General features: G+C 38.9%; 1 protein-coding gene across 1 annotated transcript in view; it reads left to right on the forward strand.

Moving 5' to 3' along the window:
* The window catches only part of Entrep1 (endosomal transmembrane epsin interactor 1), a 61,428-nt gene that overhangs the window by 34,832 nt on the left and 7,633 nt on the right, over positions 1-18,963 (forward strand). Inside the window, exons 3-8 of the mRNA XM_015492906.2 lie at positions 502-612; positions 10,468-10,596; positions 12,315-12,422; positions 12,545-12,678; positions 18,355-18,484; positions 18,635-18,713. Coding sequence (XP_015348392.1) covers positions 502-612; positions 10,468-10,596; positions 12,315-12,422; positions 12,545-12,678; positions 18,355-18,484; positions 18,635-18,713 — 691 coding nt within the window. The remainder of the gene's footprint in view (positions 1-501; positions 613-10,467; positions 10,597-12,314; positions 12,423-12,544; positions 12,679-18,354; positions 18,485-18,634; positions 18,714-18,963) is intronic.

Raw genomic sequence — 18,963 nt, forward strand, 5'->3', positions numbered from 1 at the left:
GAAAATTGTTGTGCACTTCTTTAGTACCTAAACTGTCATGATCTGTGAAAAGACCCATTTTTACTTTCATTTGTATCCTATGATATTTGGCCATCAATGACTTTGAGATCCTTGTTTTTCCTGTATTCCTCTTATAATCTAGAGCTTTTCTTTTGTCTATTTACTGTTATTGATCCAGCAAAACTCAGGAAAAGTTAGAATGACTCAATGAGGAAATAGCCAGGGCTTCACACAACATCTGGATCAAAGATAAAGGAAGAAGAATTATTTGCAAAGAGGAAAAAAATAGGAACATGAGATTATTGAGAAGATGTGAGTCAGTGGCATTCCTTAGCACAATTAAAAAAATTCTAAAATATGGTAAAAAAAAGTTTATAAAAGCATTGTTTGAATTTTTAAAAATTTTCTCTTGGAAGAATTTTTTTTTTCTTTGTTCCAATCAAACCTTGCCTGTATTTAGCTGTGGTCTTTTTCTAACTGCCCATCCTCTTTCCATTTTAGGTAAACCTCTTCGTGTTGCTCTCTGTGGTTTGTGTCCTCCTAAATCTCGCGGGATTCATCCTAGGCTGCCAAGGGGCGCAGTTTGTGTCCAGCGTGCCCAGGTGTGATCTGGTAAGCAGCCCTAGACATCACTGTGCATCAGGCAGACCTTGGCCCGGCTGCTCTCCTGGTGTGACGAGTAGCAGTGTGACTGACAACTGTGCAGAAGTGAAGCCTGAAATTGGTACAAGGAATTGGGAAAACAAAGCAAAGAGCTCTTGCTCATTATTTTACTTGATTGTCAATTTTTGCCACAGCAGTGATCAACCATTATAACCCCAGAACCATAGACATGTCGTACATCATTAGTTAGTGAATGATCTATCTGCCTTCCTCTAAAGAGGAGAAATGGGTATTAAAAGGATTCGGGCTGATGATCTTTATATGAAAGCTCTGTGGTTAGGTGAATGTCAGCATTAAGGGATTTTCTGAGTTCAGAGGATAAGTATGGGACATACACCATTTATTATGCAGCATGCCAGTGAAGTCTGGGACAGCAGGCTATAATCAAGATTTGGTATTCAGAGCTTTTGGGATTTTAGGATTGTGGATAAAAGGGTGTGGGCTTGCAGCATTTCTAATTTAAAAAAATTTTTTAAATTGTGGTAAAATACATATAACCTAAAGTTGACCATCTTAACCATTTTTAAGTGTACATGTGAGTAGCAGTTGTGTGCATTTACACTGCTGTGCGAGCCATCTCCGGAACTCCTCATCGGGCAACTCTGAAATAGCATCCCACTCTCATCCTCTCCCTGAGTGCCTGGCAACCACCATTCTGTTTTCCACTTTCATGAATTTCAGTTCTCTTAAGTACCTCATATAAGTTGAATCATACTGTATTTATCTTTCTGCAAGTAATTTACTTCTCTAAGTATAATGCCCTCAGGGTGTTTCCATGTTGAAGTGTGTGTAAGAATTCCCTTCCCTCTTTAAAGCCAAATAATACACCATTGTATGTACATGTGACACATTTTGTTTATCCATTCACCCATGGATGGGCCCTTGGGTTGTTTCCATCTTTTGTCTATTGTGCACAATGCTCTATGACCATGGGTGCAACACATATCTCTTCTGCACCCTGCTCTCAGTTCGTTTGAGTGCATTACCCAGGAATAGAATCACTGGCTCTCTCTGAACTTTTTAAAAGTAGTTCTCAGTAACAGCTGTCTCTGTGTGACACAAAGCAAAAGGAATGGATTCTTTGGAAGTTGTAGTGAATCTCATCTATTTGGAACTTAGTTGTGAGGTGGCCTGATCCTACAGAAACCAGCAGGATGCAAGCAAAGAGGGCTGCCACCTTGCTACAAAGGCTGTGGTGGATTTGAAGCTCCTCAGTGAAACTCATGACCTCCCCAGACAGGAAAACTTCCCAGGAACTCAACTGAAAACCTGTTGCTCTTTTTTTTTTTTCATTTTGCAATTATAAATTTATTGATATTCACTTTACACTGTGATCTATAAAAGTGAGAATACAGTGTTGATAATGAACACAAAATTTTATGGGGATACTCATGAAGAACAACTTGATTACATCACATCATCTATAGGTTAAATCATTGCAACTTAAATAACCTCTTTCAGAAACCTTAAGGACTTTCTTAATAATATTTTTCTATTTTAATGGGGAAGGTGGATAAAACAAATGAAAAATTGAACACTCACAGATGATGGAGTTGGTTGTAATGTTTTTCAAAATCCAAATGTGATTATAGGAATAAGGTATCTAGTGATAGCCCTGCTTATTTATGTGGATAAAAAACATGGCTCCCTCACTACCAGTTAAACCAAAAGCAACAAATTGCAACCACATTTAAGCAGTATAAGATCCTTATGAAAACAAATGAATGCCACATTTTACTTTATTTGATATGCCTAAATTTAGAAAGAGAAAAATTTAGGTAGGATGTTCCATTATTTAAAATATCAATGTAACATAATATGAAATATGTAAATTTAAATTAAACTTCAGTAACCCAGAACTCCAACACGTCTCTGAAAGCAGCTGTGGAGTTGGCAGCCTGGAGAATTTATCAATGTAATTACAAGACAACAAGATACTGTTTTGAAAAGGGATACATAAGAAAAGAGATATGAGCTTCAACTCCAATTGCTGATATAATAAAGAGCAATGCCTTTTTATCTTTAGCCTCAGTTTCCTATCTATAAACCAGTATCTTGATTTTTTTTCTGTATGCATTTATGTTAGAAAATTCTAATTTTAACTATTATCAGATAGATATTCATTAGTAATGTTTGTCAGATGTTTTAAATTCCCATAAATCATTAAATTATTACTATAACTAATTTTAATTCTTAAAAATACAAAGGATCTTCTTTTATAGCTACTACACACTCTGGCACATGTGTAAGTGTACATGACCACACATCTATATTTCAAAATTAATGTTTATTTAAGTCATTATTTCTAAATGCTAAATGTTTTTACATAATACATAATATATAAATTTCTATGTAATATTTTAACACATAAAAATATTTAAAGCACTAATAATTCAAATATTGTTATAAATTAAATTTCTTCTTTTAATTTATTTTTTAAAATTTGTTTTACTTAGTTGTACATGACAGCAGAATGCATTTCAATTCATTGTATTCAAATGGAGTGCAACATTTCAGTTCTCTGATTGTACACGGTGTAGAGGCGCACCATTTGTGCAGTCATACATGTACCTAGGGTAATGATGTTCATCTCATTCCACCATCTTTCCTGCCCCCATAACCTCTCATCCCTCTCCCATTTGCCCTATCTAAAGTTCCTCTATTCTTCCCGTGCTGCCCTGTACCCACTATCATAGATAAGCATCCATTAACCAGAGAAAATCTTCCGCCTTTAGTTTTTTTGGGACGGACTGACTTGGCTTAGCATAACATTCTCCAACTCCATCCATTTACCTGCAAATGCCATAGTTTTATTCTTTTTTAATGCCGAGTAATAGTCTTTCTTAGAATTCTTCAGATTCTGTAGTTTAATAACCTTAAATTATGGATTCACATAACCTTTAAGGCCCTCTGTGAATTGTCATCCTGCCTTTGCACTGGAGCAGCTCACAATCCCTATAATTGAGGCAAACCCCCATGTTATTTCCTAGGATCTTGCCCTATTTTCTTATTTCTAACAATGGTGTCTCTCCCCCAAGGATTCCCTTCCCCTAACCTCTCCATCTGTTCAAATGCTATTAGTTTTTTTAAAGCCCCATTAAAAGACTGTTTTCTTCAGGAGATAGTCCCTGATCCACAGAGAAAATAATCTTCCAGAATATTCTATCTGTATATTTCTTAGGCGCTTATCTATCCCTTTCTCTTTTGTGCTAAAAATATTTATGTACTCGTCTTCTTTTTTCTCAGCTGGAATCTCCTGGAGGGTTATATCTAGGTCTCTTTTATCTTGGGAGTTTCCAGGAACCCCACACATACTCCTCTATGTACAAATAGTTCCCAGAGAAAAATTCTGGACAAAGGTTGGTTTTCTAATTATTAGCCACACAGCAAATGAGAAGGGGCAAAGAGAAAAGACACAGACCAGAAGCGAAAAGTGACGATATATGGAAGGACGATTCAGGAAAATTGTTGCATGGATCAGAATTTCCTTTCTTTTTAATTTTTTTTAAATTTTATTTTTATTTAATCAATTTTATTTTTTTAAACACACGACAGCAGAATGTATTACAATTCTTTTTTTTTAATATTTTTTAGTTTTTTTAGGTGGACACAATATCTTTATTTTATATGGTAGTGAGGATCGAACCCAGTGCCTCACGCATGCCAGGCGAGCGCGCTACCACTTGAGCCACATCCCCAACCCGAATATTACAATTCTTATACACATATAGAGCACAATTTTTCATATCTTTGTATATAAAGTATGTTCACGCCAATTCATGTCTTTATACATGAACTTTGTTTTTTTTGCATTACAATTCTTATTACACATATATACCACAACTTTTCTTATCTCTCTTTGTATATAAAGTAGGTTGACACCCAATTTGTGTCTTCATACATGTACTTTGGATAATGATGTCCATCACATTCCACCATCCTTGCTAATCCCCTGCCAGAATTTCCTTTCAAGACTGAATAATATTTTTTTCTGAATAATATTCTTTTAGATGTATATGACCCATTCTGTTTATCCATTAATCTTTGATAAATATTCTGCCTCTTGGCTACTGTGTATAGTGTTGTGATAAACACAAATTTATCTTAAAAATATCTTTTTGGGATCCTTTGGATTTATACCCAGAAATGGGTTTGCTAGATCATATGGCAATCTTCTTGGAAATTTGGTACTAGGAATTGAACCCAGGTGTTTAGCCACTGAGCCACAGCCATATCCCTTTTTATGTTTTATTTTGTGATAGGGTCTTGTTAAGTAGCTTACGGCCTTTCTGAGTTGCTGAGGCTGGCCTTGAACTTGTGATCCTCTTGCCTCAGCCTCCTAAGGTGATTACAAGCATGCACCAACATGCTCAGCAGTAATTCTCTTTTTAACTTTTTGAGGAGCCTCCATAATATTTTCCAAAGTGGCTGCACCATTTTAGATTTCTACTAACAATGCACAAGGATTCCAATTTCTCCACATCCTTATTGACACCCATTTTCTATTTTTCTTGTAGTGGCCATCCTAATGAGTATGATGAGGTTATATCTAATTGTAATACTGATTGCATTTCTTTGATTATTAGTGATATTGAACAACTTTTCATGTGTTTGTTGGCCATTTGTATTTCTTTTTGGAGAAAATGTTTATTTAAGTCTTTTGCCCATTTTTCGGTTAGGTAATTATTATTATTATTTTTTGTTGCATTGTAGGAATTCTTTTTATATAGTCTGTATTACCCCTGGTAGATAAATACTTTGTATGAAGTATATTTTGAATTTAAAAATTACCTCTACAAAATCAATTCTGTGATTATTTCTGATTATATAATTGTGAAAGTTTGAACAAGCCATGAAATATAGACTAGAACTTAAGAATCACTAAAAATACTAGTATTGTAGGGATCCTAGTTCTAGCACAGTTAACCACTTAGCTTTGTTTTATGTATCTTTTTATTCACACAGTATACATAATTTCCCATCAATGGGATCATATTATAATTAATTGTTTTTCATTAGGAAGGTCATTGATAAATGAAGTAAGTCTTTGGGAAAGAGAATAGTTTCCTTTCCCCTTTTCCTCTTTCCCCCCAACATCATTTTACCTTCATGGTAACAGTCTGGGAAATTTCCTTTGGTAAATATTTACAGGATAGGGTTGTTCATGATTTTTCAAGAATGGGATATATTGTATATGCTTCGTTACAACTTTTCTCACTTAAAATATTTATCATACAAAGATTAATACAGATCTCAGATCTAACACCTTTTTTTTTTTCTTTTATCACTGTAATTCCAGTGATTCAGAAGACTAAGGCAGGGAGATCTCAAGTTCAAGGTCAACCTTGGTAATTTAGTGAAACTATCTATGTCTCAAAATAAAACAGGGCTGGGGATATAGCTCAGTGATAGAGCACTTTCTTAGTATACATGAGGTCCTTTAAATCCTAGCACTACAATAAAAAATAAAAATAGAGAGAAATCTTTTGCTGGTAGAGATGTGGAGAGTTACTGGTGGAAATGTGAGATGTTTTAATTCTGTTTTGTTGTTGGCTTGGGTTTGGGCCAATAGAAACAATGCTGCTATCAGCACCATACTGTATCCCAATGCGGGCTTTTAGTCCTGAGTGGAATAAGCTTCCAGGGCAAGGGATTGCTCTATAGTGTATCTTTTGTCTAATTTATTATAAATCCAACAATCTTTTTTTTTTTTTTTTTAATTTTTTATTGTTGGCTGTTCAAAACATTACATAGTTCTTGATATATCATATTTCACACTTTGATTCAAGTGGGTTATGAGCTCCCATTTTTACCCCATTATAAATCCAACAATCTTATGACTCTGTCCATTTTTTAAAAATTGAGTTAAAATTTACAGTGGAATACACAGATCTTATCGCACAGTTGTCTCAGTTGTCTGAGTTTTTACTCAAGTTATGTACTCATCTTGACCAGAACATTTCCATAACCCTAGAAAGTTCTTTGGTGTCCCTTTCAGGCACTCTCTGTCTCATAGGTAGTCATAGTTCCTGTTTCTTTCACTGTAGGCTAGTTTTGCATTTTCTTGAATTTCATATAAATGAAATCATATGGTATATACCTTGTTATGTCTTATTTTGCTCAGCATAATATTTCTGATACTTATTCATGTGCTTGTGCCTTTTTTGGCAGAGCAATATTTCATTGTATGAAACTACCACAGTTCATTTTATCCATTTTCCTATTTTGATGGACATCATTTGGGTTGCAACCAATTTAGAAGTATTATGAACAAAGCAGCTATGGACATTATTGTATAGTGTTTTTGGGAACCTGATTTTATTTCTTCTGAGTAGATACCTGGGCATGGAACTGCCGGATCATGTGTCAAATGGGCTTAACTTTTTAAGAATCTGCTAAACAATTGTCCAAAGTAGTTATGTGAAATAAGTATTTTTATCTAAATTGGATATCCAGTTCCTTTATTAAAAGATACTACTCTAAGTATTAAAGGATACTACCCTCTATCATCTCACATTTCCACCAGTAACTCTCCACATTTCTACCAGCAAAAGATTTCTATTTTATTTTTTATTGTAGTGCTAGGGTTTAAAGGACCTCATGTATACTAAGTAAGTACTCTACCACTGAGCCCTGTTTCCCTAGCCCTGTTTTATTTTACTTTGAGACATAGATAGTCTCACTAAATTGCCAAGGTTGACCTTGAACTTGAGATCTCCCTGCCTTAGTCTTCTGAGTCACTGGGATTACAGGCATGCACCACCACACCCCAGCTCTAATTATTTTTGCCAGTCTGAGCGGGCTAAAGTGAGACGTCATGGTTACTGTAATTTAATTTACAGTTCCCTGATTGCTAAAGATGACATCATTTTTTTGCTCAAGCTCTCTGGAATATTCTAATGTGTGACTAGGGTTGAAAAATCACAATGTTGGAGGATAATAGGAGGAAGACAGATCTGATAGTGGTGAGTGATAGTATCAAGGTTGAAGGTGGGTGTTCATTATTTAGCATTGGGGAGATGTCTTTGGGGTTTTGAAGATCAATGAAAAAGACTGAAGAGAAGTAAAAAGGAGTCTTGAGAAACATTGGGCAGAAAAGAGTTTAGAGAGAGAAGTGAAAGCATTAGATTGTTCAGGATCAGGAACAAGGAACACCAAATGCACTCTTGCCTTCAGTCATTTTGCAAAGAGCCTCAGGGCTTCCTTTTATCCTGTGGGCTCATTAATTGGTATGCATAATAATTTTTATGATTCAACTTATGGATGGTCTTGTTTAAAGGGATCAACTTTCACTCATCTGGAAAGTGTTGCCATCCATCCTGGTTTACCCTAAAGATTTTGGAGTGATGTGCCTGCCTATGTGAAGGTCAGGTGTTAAATGAGTCCTGCAGCCACCTGTGTGGAGCACACAGACCTGCTTCCTCACTTACTGAGCACCTTGCTTCATGAATGGATGCTGTGGAAGGAAGTAAGATGATGCCTGGGATTACCTGGGGGAAGGAGAGGCTTTAGACAAGGTCTGGAGGCTTGTTCCAAGGAGGAATAGAGAAGTAGAAATCATGTGGAGTTATGGTGGAGAAAGTGAGTCTGGTTCCTGGTGGGGAGGAGAGCAGGGTGAAGGCTCCATTAGCGCGTATTTGTTATAACCAGTGTCGTTAGTGTTAATACAGGGACTGTTCTCCTGGAAACTTTAAAGGAGGAAGCCTATTGGGGTGAATATTCACTGCAGACTGCAGCTCAGTGTAAGGGGTATTACTGATTATGGAAGAGGGGCAAAGAGAAGCCAGAGATGCCTGGAAGGAGAGAAGGGTTCCTTCCTGTCTAGACTCTGCTTAGAGCAAGCCTGTGAGAATGGCCAAAGTAGTTTTCCTTTAGAGGGCAGTATCAATAGTGTTTTCTTTAGAAGGCTAGTATCAATAGTAGCAGCAAGATATAACTTCAAAAACTGTGAGACAGTGGTGGAAAAATTCTAATACAAACAGCCTGTGCCTCTGTGTGGGGGGTTATGGATCTAGGTTTGGGGACATGGCTAAGGTAAATAAATCGTTTTCATAGACACACCAGGAAGAAATGGAGACCAGAAGGGGATGAGTTAATAGAGATGATGGAGGCCATCAGGGTAACTGAGGTTGTCATTCCTTGTGCCTGAGGCAGAATTTATATCAAGATCTGATATAATAATGCATCCCTTTCAATGTGATCTCAGGACAAAAAAATAAAAAATGTTTCAGAATCCATGGAGTTTTGGAAGAAGCAAAACTAATCTATACGGGCAAAAATTGAGAATAGGGGTGCCTCTAGGAAGGTGGGGGCAGAGATTGATGGAGAGGGGTAGGAGGGGCTTTCTCTGGCGATGGCAGTGTTCTGCAGTCATAAGGGCTTGGACACATAGGTGTATGCATTACACCGAAGTCCTCAAATTGTACATTTAGGATTCATATAATTTTTTTTTTGGTGTAAATTATACCTCAAAATAAAAAGAAGCTATAGTCCCTCTGTCCTCAAATATTATGTAATCTAACAGAATATTTTCCTTTAGTTCCCTAATCTACTCAGATTATAAGGAATCAAGTTTTCTCTTAATTTTGTGAAACACTGATATTTCTTACTGTAACTAGAGGTTAAGAATCTCATTTCAATAAGAAGGTGCCTCCTCTGTTTAGCAACTAAAATAGTGTGAATATTCAGTCATTCTTAAGGATTCCTGAAGAATTTTGCAGCTAGTGAAATTAGAGCTGCCTAATTAACTTAACAAGTAATGAAAGAGGTAGAGCCTTTCCTTTTAGGCAAAATAAAGCCAACTTTCAATAGCTCAGGCAGCAGAACAAGTGAGAATAAACCTCACCCTCAGATTCTGAGTCTTAGTGGCCAAAATCTGGTGTTACAAATTCCATAGCATGGACTCAAGAAAAACTTGAAAAGTAACTGAAAGTTTGCAAAGCATCTCACTAAAAATGGATGAGGTTATGCATCAATTACTACTTCAAATAACATTTTCTGGCTGGCCAGAAAATATAGGAGAAATTCAGGAACTTTTTCTCTTATTTAATAGGTAACAACTATGGCTACATTGAAGATGTGGAAAAAAGTTCTCTCTAACCCTATCTGGTCTACAGTAGTTTGATATACTATATGCTTGTTTCACATATATGGTGGATTGGACTTTGCACCTTCTTGGAGTTAGATGAGACCATGTGATTTGCTTTGGCAATAAAATTATGAGTTCAAATGATGAGTATTATTCACAGGAGGAAGCATTAAAGTAGGGTTGCTGTATTTAATAAGTAAAAATACAGGATGCCCAATTAAATTTGAATAATTTAATTGGATAAACTGTTATTTTTTTTTAGTGTAAGTATGCCTCAGGCAACAATTGGGACATACTTTTATTTTAAAAAATTGTTGTTTGTCTGAATTCAAATTTAATTTGGCATCCTATATTTTATCTGGTGATCCTATTTTAAGTGCCAGTGTGCCATTGATCATGTGCTCTCTATCTGTACAGCATGTCATTCATGCCATGCCATTGAGATGGTGGATGTTCCATTGGTCTGAGTCCCCAAGGGATATGTTAAGTAGATCCCCTTGCTGATCAGCTGTGAACATGTACTATATATGAAAAATAAGTTAATTGGTTAAGCCACTGAAATTTTGGTTTTGGTTATTACTGTAGCATACCTTTGCCTATTCTGACTAATGCAGGTACTGCCTGATTATGTTATATCGCATTCTGTAGGACTGATGTTTTGTGGTCCAGCAAGAGAGTTCATAATTAAATTATTGTTCTACCTCTTTTCCATTAAGGTGGATTTAGGTGAAGGTAAGATTTGCTTCTGTTGTGAAGAATTTCAACCAGCCAAATGCACAGACAAAGAAAATGCCTTGAAACTCTTTCCAGTTCAGCCTTGTAGTGCTGTTCATCTTCTCCTTAAGGTATGTTGAACATGTTCCAGCCTCACCAAGAAATATACCATTGTGCCCTTAATGAAGGCAACAACGTTACTTGAAATGTTCCTATCCTGTCACGGTCCTCAAATAATTAAGCTGCTGGTCATAGATATGAGCAACCTCTTCCTTAGTGACTCAGAGGCAGAATTGAGTATGGAAAGAACCACAGATTATTGTTTCTTTAAATTATGAACTTAAAATTTTTGAACACACAACTTTCTGTGTGTTGAAGAATTGTAAGTTAGCAAAAAATGGAAAGGAGCCTAACTATACATATATGTGTGCCCATGCATGCATGGTGTAACTTTTAGCAGAGACTTTAAATTGCAAGCTCATTGTCATTGTTCTGCTGCTCATTGGTTAGCATGAGTGAGTTATGGAGCTTTGTCAGATGTTGCTGTTCTGTGACACATGGACTAAGAAGAGAGGTAGGCCAGACAATAATGGAGAAATTCATTATCTCATTTAATAGGTAACAACTATAATATGAAAAAGAAAACTTAAAAATAAGTAACAATTTATCTCAATCAAAGAGAAATACAAAATTAATTGTTGTTAGGGAATTGGATATAAAAATTCAGTTCAGTGAGTGACAAAATCAGTTGGTGAGCCTGATTTATTGTTTGGATTGTTTACTGCAGATCTTTGTTTTGGTTTTATTTTTGTTGTGAGGAAGAATCTCTAAGCAGAGCAAGATAACTATTGGAAGCTGCCAGCCCTGGGTTTAGTGGATGTAAAAATGGCCTGCTTTCGTTGGCTTCTACATATTTGATGGCTGAGTCACTGCCAAACTTTCTGAGCCAGGCCTTAACTTGGGGAAAGCCCCATGCAGGAGCCAGAACTGTAGCAAAAGAAACTTTTGGAATTGCGTTTGCTGCTGTGCTCAGAGGAAAGATGTCCTGTTTATGTTCTGGTTGCCTTGGCCCCTGCTGTGCCCTAATTGGGTGCTTGGAGCAGCACTGCCAATTGCTCCTGAAATACAATCAGTGGCCACAAATTAAGCAGCCATGCTGTCCTGGTGGGAGGCTGGGAATCATATCCTAGGGAACACCAATTTCAGAAAATAACTTTGCTACTCCATTGGAAGGTGTGTTTCTAAATAGCATTCTGGTGCTTGCAGAAAGCAAGCATCCTTTGGTATTGACTCCAGGACCTCTGAGGACACCAAAATGTGTGATGTCAAAGACCATTACATAAAACAGCATATCAGTTGCATAGAATCTACACATATCCTCTTGTATTCTTCAAATCATCTCTAGATTATTTTCTATACCTAATGCAATGTAAACTATTATATAGTTATTGTACTGTTTAGGGCATGATGGCAAGAAAAAAGTCTGCATGGTCAGTCCTTTTTTTTTTTTTTTTTCTAAATATTTTCTATCTTCGGTTGGTTGAATCTGCAAATGTGGAACCCAAGGATACAGAGGGCCAACTGTAACATCATCATACCAGGTCTTTTTGAGACAGTCAGCTTCTGAGATGAGTTTTAAAGATTAAAAAGTGCACACTCTTGCAGGAGGGTCATAATAACAGCCGGCCTTAATTTTGGTGACTTCCGGGAGCCAGACCCATCTCACACTTGTCTTTTCAGGGCCCTTGTCTCCCCAGGATGTTGTGCTTATGATTGAAATATGTTTTAACACTGCATTCCGGGTGTCTGCGCTCAGGTGCTCCGTAGCAACGTTCTTTTCGTGTTTCAGAAAGTCCTCTTTGCCTTGTGTGCCTTGAATGCGCTGACCACCACCGTCTGCCTGGTGGCCGCCGCCCTGCGCTACCTGCAGATCTTTGCCACCCGGCGATCCTGCATCGTAAGTTTACATGAGGCGCTTTTGGTGCCGAGTCCACGGAGCCAGCCCCTCGCCCTTTCGTGTGACCCATTGCTTTTCTCCCCTCGCCCTTGTGCTGACTCACCAAAGTGCCCTTTAATCAGGATGAGTCCCAGATGTCTGCAGAAGACGTGGAAGATCACGGACGTATTCCAGACCCCGATGACTTCGTGCCGCCTGTGCCTCCCCCTTCCTACTTTGCCACATTTTACTCGTGCACACCGCGGATGAACCGCAGGTATGGTCCCTAAGTCCTGCTGCGGTTCTCAGTGGGGTCCTCCGTCTTGAAAACTGAGTCTCCAGAGGTCACAGCAAGACTCTGACTTTTCTTGGAAATATAGATGGATTGTGTTGTTTGTCAGCGTTCTCAATTCTCATTGTCTCTTTTCTCTTTTGTCTGAAAAACCCAGTGAATCGGAAGAAAAGTCAAACCTTGACCTAAAGAGATACTTTTTCAATTTCAATTAGCTTCCTAGAGAAAACTGACACCCAGGGAGATAACAACTGTAATTTGACATGATTGAAAGTCGCTGTTACCCTGGAAACGCTCCCAGTTAGACCAAATCGATGTTTCATTATAACACCATCAGCAGGTCCCAACAATCATGAAATTCTTCCCAGCCATTAAGAAAAGATTAATTATTAATTGCATTATCCTGGTTTAGGAAAATAGACACCTTGCTTATTTTCTTTTTCAAACTCCAGCTCTGAATTTGACCATCTTTTTTCAAATATCTGGAATTATCATTTGTAGAATGAAATTCTACCTGTATTTGTCTGGTTGTTAGTGACTTCTAGAAATGAACCTTTAAGAACAACACATTTAGTCATGCAGCAAACATACAGTCAATCCTTAGCTGCTTGCTCACTGCTGTGTTGGGTTATTGAAATTCAAAATGAGCTAGACCTGCTTCCTCGCCTCCGATCAAGGAGTATACACCTAGGTCATTAGAATGTGTGTTGAAGGATCACACTATAATCAAAAGAGACACTTGGGGTGCACAGAGGAGGTCTGCCTAACCTAGAATAGTGAGATGGGAATGGCTTCCTAGAAGAAGTGACCTTAAGCTGAGTTTAAACAATAAGCAAACTTATATTTACGCCCCCAAAGAAAAACCTCTGAATTTGCAGTAAGACTAGTATCTTGAGCTTGTTATCCTGAGGGCCATGCATTTCAACTTTTTAATTTCTGTAGTATATGTAAAGTTAACAAACCGTTTTGGTGCCAGGCGTGTGGTTATTGGAAAAACATTTTCTAAAGTTCAGGGCAGCTATGTGACTTTTCAAATGAGTCCCACTAGGCACTGTTAATGCTCTTCCAGACCTGTCCTTCTAGAAAATCCTGAACCCCCTCCCTCCCCTGCCCAGACAGAGGCAGCAGTGATCACAAGCTGGAGAGGGTGTCAGCTGAGTGGACAGATGGCCTGGGGCAGCTGTGGGATAGCTTAGTCTCTCTTTGGGGAGTGGCCTTCTGGCATTTTTAAGCTTCAGGGGCCAGGGTAGCTTCCATAGTCTTGCAGGAAATGAACCAAGACATACAGTTGCTGAAGAGCTATAGCAACAAAACACAGATTATTTGGGTGCCACTGGACATATTTGCTAAAACTGTAGCCCAGTTTCAGGAAGTCTACAGAGGGCATGCTGGAGGACAGTGAAAACGACTGTTGCTTCATCGTTAGGAAGAGAGATGCCATCTTCAGTAAGAATCCTGGCTCTCTGAGCTTGCGGGTGAGCACTTGATTGACCTCAGAGGAGGCAACAGACAGATTTGATTTCCTGCAGTGGCAGAAAGGGAGAGTGACTCATGTGCTTCAGGAGTCCTGCTGTCCAGCACATGTCCTGCAGTCTCCCCACCTTGCTTTCTCTTCTTCCCTTCCTCTTTTCTGCTCCACCATCTTGATGTTTGTTGGTGTGGATTCCACACATTTTGGGGACCTGGGTGTATTTTTATATTTGTTCTTCTGAGTCTTGAGACAGCCTCTGGTCAAATCCAAGTTGGGAGAAGACTGACATGCTTCTCACCAAGGGCTTTACCGTGTCCAGAAATTGGTAGGGCACTGGGGGTCAGGGAACTCAAGCAAAATACCCTTGTAAGAAAGAAGACCCACCCAGTCTGGAATATATGCCTGGAGTTCTGGATCAAATCGCCAGTGGGCAAACACCCTCATTTTGTGCATTTCTGCAATATCAGAGTGCAGTATACTTTTCTTTTAAAATGATTGAACTTATATTTAGATACGTATTCTGTCAAAGGTGTTTTTAAATTTGACTGAATTTGCTAGATTCACAGTGTAACTCAACTTTATAGATATTAGCTGTTCAGCCTCAGTTGGTGATTCTTATAAGCAGGTAGGCAAAGATATGCAGGAATGTTTTTGTCCATATTTCCATGGCCAGGTATGTCAACAGTTTTTGCACCAAAGAGGCCATCTATTTCCTGTAAGGTAGTAAGCCCTCTCAGAAGAGATTTATTTATTTAACTTCTATAAATACAACTACTTCAGGCTTTGGTATCTTCTTGAGAAAGGGCTTCTCAAGTTACTGTCATAAACAGAAGTCTGATTGCAGTTGAGGCTTCTGTCCAAAGATGGCTATCTACTTTGTGAATTGATTTATAAGTAGAGGAGAGGGCTGTGTACCCCTACTGTACTACTCCAGGATGTCCCCCATCCTTAGAAGTTGGCTTGTGCCAGGAATCAAAAAGGCAGCAGTTCTGCCACCATGTGCCCAGTGATAGGGTGCAGGTTTCTGTGGACAGCTGGAGATCTTCGCTTGGTCAAAGGTGCCTTGGTTGCAGCATCAACCTGGGGTAAGTTGCCAAAGGCCTATTTATAGCATAGAGTAGAACATGTTTTGTGTCATCTGTTGGAGTGACCTCTTCATTTTCAGGCCCATGATCAGTTTTCCTAGAGACTTCATGATGAACGTGAAAGAGCCCTGACTCTGGGAGTATCTTTACAGGTGACCCTGGACTAGTCTCTTTCCATTTCTGAGCCTCCATTTCTTCATTCACCTGTGTTGTCACACAGCTGCTGGGAGGGCAGTTAAGAGATAATGGACATAAAAAAACTTTCTTAAAACCAAAGTTTAGACTACTTTTCTTAGTCTGTATGTGCTATAGCAAAGTAACATACCCTGGAAATTTATAAAGAATAGACATTTATTCTTACAGTTATAGATTAACTTATCAAGATAAAGGTGCTCCAAGGTTTGATCTCTGGTTCCAAGATGCTACTCTGTTCCTGTGTCCTCCAGAGAGGAGGAACATTGTGTCCTCACATGGCAGAAGAACAAAAGAGAACCTCCTTCCGCAAGCCCCTTTTATTGCAGCATTAATCTATTCATGAAGGCTCTGCCCTCATGACCTGAACCACTCTCCAGAGGCTCTACCTCCAACCCTGTTGTGTTGGGGAATAAGTTTCCAACACAGGAATTTTGGGGGACACATTCAGGCCATACCAGTGATGTTCTACTGTTATCAGTTGTGAGCTTTAAAATGTTCTCAGTATGTGTCCTACTCTTGAGAAACATTGAGCTCTTAATCTTATCTGGCAGCAGTTTTCTAAAGACCTTCATTCTTAATAAAAATCTGATTAACTTTCCCAGATAGAGCAGGGCTTTAATCTCAACCACCGGGTCCATTTCCTTCTGCAGTGGTGCTTAATCCTGGTCATGCAGTGAAATCACCCATAAGCACTGGACACAGACAGGAACCCGAGCACACCACAGGCCGTCAGAGTAGAGCAAAAGCAACCTGCCAGTGTATAGCAGACCCCTTTGCCCCCATGAATCCTTGTTTTCCCAAGGCAAGTAAAATAAAAAGTTGCTTGATAGTAAAGGAACTTCCCTTCTGCATCAACTCTAGAGTATTTCCCATAAATGGGGCTTTTGTAGTCAATGCAGTAATCACTGAGAACGTCATTGATTTTGTGTTCTACTTACATATACTGTATCTCCTCTTCCCTTCAAATTTCCTTCTGAAGAGATTTTGCTGTAGTTTAGGGTCTAAAATGGAAGCCTACTTCTCTGACCTCTTGACCCTCAGCAAGGGTTCCTCTCTGAACATGTAGGTACCCTGGGTTGGAAATGTCACAGAAAGACCTTGAGTGCTAACAAACAGGCAAGCAAAGCTGGGGGCAGTAACTGCCTAGGCAGAGGACATGGCAGCCCTCTGCATGTGCCATTTGCTGATGGGGGGAAGCCAAAGGTTTGTAAAGATTGGAAAGATGGTGCATGGGGTTATGCAAATGAGGACTGAAGACTGTCCCTCTAGGGGTCTATAGGTCTCATTGATTAAAAAAAAAACTGCATAGTTCCTTAGTCAAAAAGAGTCTTCAGTTAGATCCAGGAAGTGGCTCAGGATTTATGTGGTTCTTATGCAGCTTCAGCTGGAGAGGGAAGTCGGATGAAACGTGCTCACAAGTCCTTTTCTCAGGGAGAACATCTCCTGCAGGATGACTTTGTTGGGACCCTCCCAACCCTCCCAGGCCAGGACCCTTTATGCTTGGCCCTGTGTTCAGACTGGATGAGTCCACCTAGACCCTGCTGTCCCCACTTTCAGGACAGGCAGGGAATGAGATCCTTGTTTATGGATAGACAAATATAAAGGAGAGAGGAGTGTTCTCTCATTTCTCATTCTTCCAAATCCCAGATTTTCATGAGTTTTATTGTTAGGAAAAAAGAATATCACATTTTTTGACACTCCCTACTCCTTTTTTATTTTGTAAATGGGCACAAGGAATAAATGAAACAATTTTAAATCCAGAGAGCACTTCTCCTCCCAAAACAGTCCCCTGCATGTAACTGACTCAGAATCTATCTTCTCATTATCTCTTGTGTTTTTTTCCCCTTTTTATTTTTCAAGAGCAGACATTGAACTTTGCCTATTATCTTTTTTTTTTTTCATTCTGTAATACTCTATAATCAGAGTATAGGTTTTCTGACCTTTTTGTGTATTTTATAGTAATTATTTTAAAATTTACATTCTTCATTATCAGAGGCTTTTTTTTTTTTTGGTAGAATTTTCTACAAACACGGGCAGGAAATCTCATGGGTTTTTGTGTTTGTTTTTTATTTTGCTATTGGTGATCCCTTACCATGGTGCAAGACAAACAAAAACCCCTATTATTTAGGCAGCACTTAAGATGAAAAAGCATATAGTTTTATTTGGGTGGGAGTAAGTCAGTTGGGAAAGAAAGTCTGTAGTTTAATAATTTTTAAATAATTAAGTGTCAGGGGTTATAACACTTTTATGGGTAAATATTGGAAATATAAATATTTAATAACTAAAAAATCCTCAGCCATCCCCACTTAAAGAACAGAGGTGGGAGACGATGAGGAAGAAGAGAGAGATAACAGTGAAGGCCTGTAGGACTGGGGAAGGGAAGGGCTTCCAGGGAGAAATTAAACCAAGAGAACAGCAGCCACCATTTTAATAAGTTCACAGGATATGTGGTACATTTGTCTTCTTCAGTCCACCTTCTCTAAATCCACACTGTTTTTGGCTGAATGGGAGAACCTTCAAATATATTCCTTTCCTGAAATCTTGAGTTTGTTATAGCTTTGTGGTCGTTGTTCATAACACAGATGAACTCAAGACCTTTCACCAGTTTGCCACGCCCTCCTCCCCTTCCTCAGTTTCTGGCAACCACTCCTCCGTTTGCTGTCTCTATGGATCATTGTTTGCTTTTTGACTTAAAAGCATGATGGTGTTGCCTTTGATGTGTGGTCACTTGTTAGGAACTCTGGGAGCTTCATCACGAGCAGTGCAGATTGACCTCCCTCTCTTGGACTCTGATAGGGGCAAGTGGTTTTCCCCATAGTCTAGAGGCAGAGGCTCTAGTGTCCAGGAGCCACTGCAGTCAGAGGCCCAGTCTGCAGAATGTGATTTCTTATGCCAAGATGCTCTTCCTAGGATGGTTGGTCCTGACATCATTCCACTGCCACACATCTACGGAGCTCGAATCAAAGGTGTGGAAGTGTTCTGTCCCCTGGACCCCCCACCTCCATATGAAGCTGTGGTGAGCCAGATGGACCAGGAGCAGGTACTGTTCAGAGTGTCTGCCTTTTGACTGTAAGCAGGCCACATGGCTGTCTTAGGGGAGACTGCCCTGCACATCATTTTAAGGAGTTCACTGGGGATGAGCAGTGAGTTGAATATCAGCAAAATAACCCTGTCTTTTCCTGTGATGCAGGGATCTTCATTCCAAATACCAGAAGGATCAGAAGCTGCTGCCAGCCCTTTGGAACCAGTTTGCACACAAGTGACTCAAGGTAATAGACACATTCCCACTGCCCAAAGTCATGATTCAGTTCATTAAAACATGGTAGAAAAACAATGTGTCTTCTGTTTTGTTGGAGGTCAGGTATTCTTGGAGAAAATGGATCAGCCTATATACTTCTTTCCAGGTGCAAAAATATTATCAACTATTAGTATTTGCAAGTGGGACATAATTGTGAAAAGAAAAAGAAAAGGTATCCTTAGAATCTTTTATGAATAATCAGGACTATTTCCAGGAACCTG

The sequence above is a fragment of the Marmota marmota genome, unplaced genomic scaffold (genome assembly GCF_001458135.2).
Source record: "Marmota marmota marmota unplaced genomic scaffold, marMar, whole genome shotgun sequence".
Classification (NCBI taxonomy): domain Eukaryota; kingdom Metazoa; phylum Chordata; class Mammalia; order Rodentia; family Sciuridae; genus Marmota; species Marmota marmota.